At 45.2% G+C, this 7,568-nt stretch overlaps 1 protein-coding gene across 1 annotated transcript; it reads left to right on the top strand.

The window, feature by feature from the left end:
* Positions 1-1,576: 1,576 nt before the first annotated feature.
* LOC136550817 (transcription factor NIGTH1-like) lies at positions 1,577-3,584 on the top strand. Its single transcript, XM_066542403.1, has 5 exons — positions 1,577-1,908; positions 2,013-2,194; positions 2,313-2,724; positions 2,871-2,947; positions 3,076-3,584. Exons 1-5 carry the CDS (start codon positions 1,605-1,607, stop codon positions 3,295-3,297), a joined length of 1,197 nt encoding a protein of 398 aa, XP_066398500.1. The 5' UTR covers positions 1,577-1,604; the 3' UTR covers positions 3,298-3,584.
* Positions 3,585-7,568: the final 3,984 nt, after the last annotated feature.

Here is a 7,568-nt window from a genome sequence, read left to right as displayed (position 1 = left end):
TAGTATCCTAGAAACACAAAGGGTCTTTCTATATGACAAATAATGTACTAAATATGTAAAAGATCATTTATTTTCCAAAACACTTACAAAAGCTTTTAGGATTTCAATAGGAGTAAAAAAGAACTAAGCTTGGCCCAGTTTTTAGGCAAAACTAAACCTGAGAACTGGCTAATACGTTATTGGACTTGTTTATAAAATGTTAGCTAAACCTATATTACAAGAGAAAATATAATACTAAATTTAAAATACCCTAGAAACACAAGGGGTTTTCCTATAAGACATATAATGTACTAAATCTATAAAAGATTTTTTTTCCAAAATGATGACAAAACTTCGTCGTAGGTTTTTATTATGAGTAAAAAGAACCAAATTTGCTCCAGGTTTTGAGATGAAACCGAGCCCGAAAACAGGTTAATACGCTATTGGACTTTGTTTATGAAATGTTAGCCAAACCTTTATTACAAGAGCAGATTTAGTACTAAATTGAAATATCCTACAAGCACAAGGGGTTCTCCTATACAACAATAATGTACTACATCTATAAAAGTTTTTTTTCCAAAACAATGACAGAAGCTTCGTCGTAGGTTTTTATTAGTAGTAAAAAAGAACCAAGCTTGATCCAGGTTTTGAGATGAAACCGAGCCTGAAAACAGGCTAAAACATCTTAATGTTATGAAATGTTGGCAAAACCTTTATTACAAGAGGAAATATAGTACTAAATTAAACATATCCTACAAACACAAGGGTCTCCTTATACGACAAGTAATGTACTAAATCTGTAAAAGGTTATTTTTTCTAAAATGATGACAGAAGCTTTGTGGTAGGCTTTCATTAGGAGTAAAAAAGAACCAAGCTTGATCCAGGTTTTGAGATGAAACCGAGGCCAAAATGAAGCTAGAATGTCATGAGACTTGTTTACTAATTGGTAGTCAACCTTTATTACACATAAGAGCAAATATAGCACTAAATTGAAAATATCCTACAAATGCAGGCCCTGTTCGTTTGAACTTATCAGCCGTACCTTTTCAGTAAAATAACAGTGTTTTTCTCTCACAACAAATCAGCATCAGTCGTTTTTCTAGCCAGCCGAACAGGGCCGCAAAGGGTCTTCCTCTATGACAAATAATGTACTCTATCTGTTCCAAATTATAAGTCACTTTAATTTTTTTGGTACATCGAATTTGCTATGTATCTAGACATAGCAAATTCGATGTACCAAAAAAGTCAAAATGACTTATAATTTGAACGGAGGGAGTACTAAATTCATAATAGGTCATTTTTCCAAAATGATGACGAAAGTTTTGTCGTATGCTTTAATTATGACTGATAGAGAAACAATCGCTGACCCGTTTTTTCAGGTGAAACCGAGCTCGAAAACAACCCGTTAATGGGCTAAATGCATTGGACTATTTTATCAAATGTTAGCCAAACCTTTTGTATTATTACACATAAGAGTATATATAGCACTAAACTAAAAATTACTACAAACATAAGGGGCCTTCCTGCAAATATTCCAATGGACGTGAAAACTCGTCCTTGTTGATTCGGAGATTCAACCACTCCATCTTCAGTTTTTTTCCTCCCCTGCTCGGGCTCCCCTATAAATGGAGCTCACCTTCCACGACCTCCCTCCGTTCCCATCCGCCGCCCGCGCACTTCTTCCTTCCGGCACACAGGACACCGTAGACAGATTCATCTCAACGATGGGGCTCGACGTCGTGGAGATAGGGATGGGCGCCGATTTGAGCCTGGATCTGAGGCACTTCGCCTCCAAGGCCGTGAGGCAGAGCAAGGACGACGCGCCGGCGCCGGACATGGACGCCTGCATCCGCCGCCTCGAGGAGGAGCGGGGCAAGATCGAGATGTTCAAGCGGGAGCTCCCGCTCTGCGCGCGGCTCCTCGCCGACGGTGAGCCCCTTTTTTCCCCACCTGTGATTCATTTTCCTTTTGCTTCCTTTCCATTTTTGGGGGGCGTTTTTTTTTTACGCGGCGATGCGGTGGCGTGTGCGCAGTGATTGATGTCATGAAGGAGGAGGCGGGGAAGAAGACGACGCGAAGGAGTGATCGCAGCCTGGCGGCTGCGGCTGCGGCGGCGGAGGAGGACGAGGACGGCGCCGCCGGGGACAAGAGCAAGTGGATGAGCACGGCGCAGCTCTGGACGGGCGATTCCGGCCGGGAGGACGCGGAATCAGAGGTACGGCACGATTCGATCGCTGGTGCAGCGACTTGAATGCTCACCCGGGACAGGATCTGGGTGGGTGTCGGGTGCTCGATTGTCGGTGGCCTAAAAGTTTAGAGCTTTGCGATCGCAGAAACAAGACAGGGGGAAGAGTTCGCCGGAGGCCAAGTCTCGCGGCGCCGCCGCCGGCGCTCTCCTGCCGTTCAAGGCTGTTGTGGGCTCCGGCGCGCCGGCGTTCGCGCCGCTCTGCTTGAGAACGGACGACAAGGCTGCGCTCGTCGGGATGCCGGATCTGTCCTTGCTGTCGCTGCCGGCGACCAAGAGCGCCGGCGAGGAGAGCCGGCGCCAGGTGGTGGGGTTTGCGCAGGCAGCGGCGAGGGCGGCCGCCATGGCGCCAGCTGCCCCTGCGCTTGGCCTCCAGTTCCAATCGCAGCAGGAGACAGCTCAGCAGCAGCAGCAGCAGGCAAGGAAGGTTCGGCGCTGCTGGTCGACGGAGCTGCATCGCCAGTTCGTCGCCGTCTTGAATCAACTCGGTGGCCCCCAAGGTGAGCCTTCTTCTTCAGATACCAAATTCACGATTTTTCTTGCGAATTTTGGGCCACCAGCATGTTCTTGCCTAATTGCTTGCCATATTATATTAGAAACATAAACTTGGAATTAATGAGTTCGTTCATTCATGCCGTGTCTGCAGTTGCCACCCCAAAGCAAATCAGGGAGCTGATGAAGGTGGATGGCCTGACAAACGACGAAGTGAAAAGCCATCTTCAGGTTAGCATTAGCAATCCAGCAGCTCCCCTTGACATTCATCCATCTCATCTCAGGGAGATGAAGATTCATTGCCCTTGTTTGTTGTGAGGATCGCTGACATGAATTCTCTGATTCTGATGTTTCTTCAGAAATACCGGCTGCACAACCGGAGGGCGCCTGGATCCGGCGTGGTGAGCCAGCCGATTGTGCTCATGGGAGGGCTCTGGATTCCCCAGGAGCAAAGCAGCTCGCAGTCTGGGTCTCCCCATGGCCCCCTCCACTTCTCCACCTCAGGAATCGCCGTCTCGTCAGCGGCCACCGTCAGCTGCGAGGAGGAAGATGGCCGGTCCGAGAGCTATGGCTGGAAATGATGAGGCTGCTGCTTCTGCTGCTGTTGCATCAGTGTGTGTTCAGAGAGGCCACCAATTGCAGCTTCAGGAATCAGGAGGGAAACTGAGAGTAGTGTAGCTGTCTGTACACATACATAGTTACATACAGTGAGTGAGGAAAATCGGGCCTTGAGCGCTCGAGATCAAACTGATGGTGCGTCGTCGTCGGGTTTGTACATCCCAAAGAGATGATACTAGTTACAGTTTTGCGGCTTGCTAATCCATGCTTCGGGCAGAGCTACAATTTTCGCCCTGAGAGAGTTTACCCATACCTGTTCTTGTCGATTATCGCCGTCGTTGTCTTCTTTTCTTTGAATAAAATGTTTTTGCTGTTCGTCGGATTGAACAGTTGCAGTCAATTTCTGATTATGCTACCTTTTTAATAAAACTTTTTTTGCTGTTGGTCCTGGAATGGACATTTAAGTTGAACAGTTGCAAGTGCATGGTACTCAATTTCTGGTTGTGCTATTTTTTTAATAAAATGTTTTCAGCTGTTTGTCGTGGAATGAACAGTTAGGTTGAGTTGTTGCAAGTACATGCTACTCAATCTCTGATTGTGCTATTTCTTGGGGAATAAAATGTTTTTCGCTGTTGTCGCGCAATGAACAGTAAGTTGAAATGTTGAATTGTTGCAAGTTTACATGGTCGCCAATTTCTGATTGTGGTTTTTCTAATATAAAATATTTTTGCTGTTTGTTGCAGAATGAACAGTTAGTTGAATAGTTGCAAGCACATGCTGGTCAATTTCTTGTTATGCTTATAGAGTATGTTTTTTTGGTTTTATTACTGTTGTATGTAATGTGGTTGGTAATACTATCTCTGTGGCTTTCCAGATGCATATCATTCAGGGCCAACTGAAAGGATGGCAGGAAAGAAAAATCCTGCTGATATATTCCTATTCCAGCATTGAATAGAAACTTTGGATGCTGTCCTTGGAACTTGGGGGTGGTCCTGATCCTGGCTGAAATCCTGATAACAACTAAGGGTGGTAGGGCTTCGGCTCTGGCTTCTCTGAAAAATGGCTCTGGCTCTGGCTCCTCTGAAGGAGTAGCTCCTCTAGAGGAGCTGAAGCCGTTTTGAAAAACGTTTGGCAAAACAGCTCCTCCTGTTTTTTTTGGAATGGATGAAAGATGATAAATGTCTATAATACCCCTACCTATTGTTTTACTATGGTGCAGATCTAGTTAAATCCAACGTAGAAAAATTAGTTTTACTATTTTTTAATATTTATGTGATTTATTACATATTTTACAAGTATCAGGTGATTTGGTCAACTTTAGGAGAAAACTAACAGTTGCTTTCTCATTGGAACCCTGGTCTATTTCTAAATTATTGGAGCTATTCTTTAATTTCTTTCTCTCTTGTAGTTTTACATTAGGAACCCTATCTTTTCTTCTATTCTTGCTAGCAGCTCCTCTTTCTTTACTACACGCACAGCAGGCACAACAGGCGCACGCACCAAAACTGGCCGGACTCGCTGTGACCGACGCTCGAACTAGCGGAGGACCACCGCGTCCTTTCACGCCCTGACGAAGGAGGAGCCCGGGGAAGCTCGTTTTCGTGGCTCCGTTGGAGCAGTAGAAAAAGGACTCCGGCTCCTTTGCGGCTTCGCCGGCGGAGCTGTTCTTCGGGTGTGCATTTGGCAGGGCTTCGGCAGGAGCCGGAGCCGGAGCCGCTCGCGGAGCCTTGCCAAACGACCCCGGGTTGTTTAGATCCACCTCCTAAACTTTAATCGTTGTTCCATCGAATGTTTGGACACACGCATGGAGTATTAAATATAGACTAATTATAAAACTAAATACACATATTGAGATTAATTTACGAGATAAATTTTTTAAGCCTAATCAGTCCAAGATTTGACAATGTGGTGCTACAGTAAACACATGCTAATGACGGGTTAATTAGGCTTAATAAATTTGTCTCGCGGGTTACCGACAGATTCTGTAATTTATTTTTTTATTAGTATCCGAACACGCCAAGTAACATCCGATGAGACACCTCTTAAATTTTCCCTGCATCTAAACACCCCCTAACCAACCAACACAGGTTGAGGTTGTTACTGTTACTGTTCCCCATCGTCAACAACACGTTTAGTTCCAAAAAGTTTTCCCAAAAAGTGCTACAGTAGCCATCACATCGAATCTTGCGATACGTGCATGGAGCATTAAATGTAGACGAAAAAAAACTAATTGCACAGTCTGGTTGGAAATCGCGAGACGAACGTTTTGAGCCTAATTAGTAATACTAATTGCCAAATAAAAACGAAAGTGCTACAGTAGCCGAATTCCTAAATTTCACCCAACTTAAACACAGTATCTGCACTGCACTGTTTACTGTCTATCAGCTAGTACAAGTAAAAAACTGGAGTCAGTTTCTTTTTACAGAAAAGAATGAACGGAAACTGAAACTGAACTGACGAAGCAGAGGACGGGCACGGCAGCAGCCTTTCTCTGGTCCTCCCCTGCGGCCCTGCCCCCAACTGTCTGGCCGACCGGCACCGGCACCAAGAAAAGAGAGAGACTGCTCCGGCTGGCCGGCGGCTGCAGGTGAGCCGTTATCCGCAGCCTCGCACAGTGGCGACGCACGACAAGAACCTCACCGTTGCCGACGGCGGGCGTTCTTGGCATGCAGGCCTCCTTCCTCTCCGTACTGCAAGCCTGCAGCATAGCAGCAGCAGCACGCATGCATGCGGTGCACGCTGCCGGCATTAACAACTCCGGCGTCCCTGTCGTTGGCGGTCAGAGAAATGTTTGTATAGTGGCAACTGGGTCCTGCGTGCTCTTATCCACAGCCAAGCCGGAGGAGGATATTCTCCAGGCATTCTTCTTCTTCTTCAGCACGCGGCCACTTTGAACATGTCTGTGTCTGTCTGTGTCTGTGTCTGTCTCGGTCCATTAGCGTCTCTTCAGTCCTTGATCAACATTATTAATTAATACTAGCTCAAACTCGTCCTCGCTAGACCGGTCTTGGCGCACGAATGAACGGTTAAAATCAAAGAGGACCTACCCTACCTAATCAGAATGGAGTGACGGTGTGGGTGAGAGAGCGTCGGTTTCAGTCAGTTTTCACCGCGGATCCCCGTGAAATCCTCTCTTGTTGTTATTCTCAGACGGCGGAAGGCGCAGCGTACCTACAGCGACAGAGACGATGTGGAATGGAATCGTCCTTGGATGAACGGACGAACGGGATGAAGGGTGAGCTCTGAAACATTCGCCGCCGTTGATGGATCGGCGGCCTGTCACTCTCTGCTCTAGAGAGAGAGAGATGGTGGACACTATCGGACAACCCAATGTTAAGACCAAAGCTCGTCGATATCGGAATCGGAATATTATATTCCGTCTGGTTCCCTTTTTTTTCTTTATTCTTTCTTTTGTATAAATATATGAGAAAAAGAGAGGGGATATTCTTGTTGATTCTGACTGAGAAACGAGGGCATATTATATGATATATTTGGAGTAGTAGTATATTCGGCAAGATATGATCTTGTTTCTATCCTAGCTGGTTCCATGATCATGCATGCTCCGGCATGATAGAGCAAGGAACAAGGAAGCGTATAAGCTTCCTAGAAAGATTTTTTTACTCATTGCACTGATGCAAAATCATTTTTTTTTACTCATCGCTCTGCTGAAAAACACACGTTGCCGTGGTTTGGGTGCTACCGATGGAATAGAAGCACAAAGTTGGCCAATAAAAATAGTAGTGAGCACCAACTCGAAAATAGGAGTTCTGATTTGAGTGCTCTTGCTAGAGTTGCTCTCATATGACAGGGTTGGATGCTTGAAAGACACGTACTGTGGGCCATATTCTTGGGATGCGAGTAAAGCGACTAGGTAGTTCTTGGTCGCTAGCGACTTTGTCTTTCTACGTTCTCTGACCTCCACATCGGCATGAAACTGACGTGTGCTAGCTGCGACGCCTGCAGTTGGGGAGGATGCCCTTAGTAAAGATTTCATATGTATTAAAATAAGCTACTAACAATTTAATAAATATGCTGACATGGCATAATGATAATGAAGAGAGAGATGATAAAAAAATGAATTCTATGGGATAAAACTAGTCTACATTGTTTCTAAATAAATCTTGGAAACTGAAGAAACAGACTGACCTCGTAAGATAAAAAAAATCTAATAAATTGAGCTATAATTCACAACTCGTCCGAGTAGTTCAAACGTCCCCGTAACTGTGTTTTATGGTGTGTAGATTAGATAAATTAAATTGAACTCCGAACATAGTTGGAGGAGTCAATAATGGGA

Source organism: Miscanthus floridulus, chromosome 4 (genome assembly GCF_019320115.1).
Source record: "Miscanthus floridulus cultivar M001 chromosome 4, ASM1932011v1, whole genome shotgun sequence".
NCBI classification, from domain to species: Eukaryota; Viridiplantae; Streptophyta; class Magnoliopsida; order Poales; family Poaceae; genus Miscanthus; species Miscanthus floridulus.
This window is presented reverse-complemented; position numbering and strand designations above follow the sequence as displayed.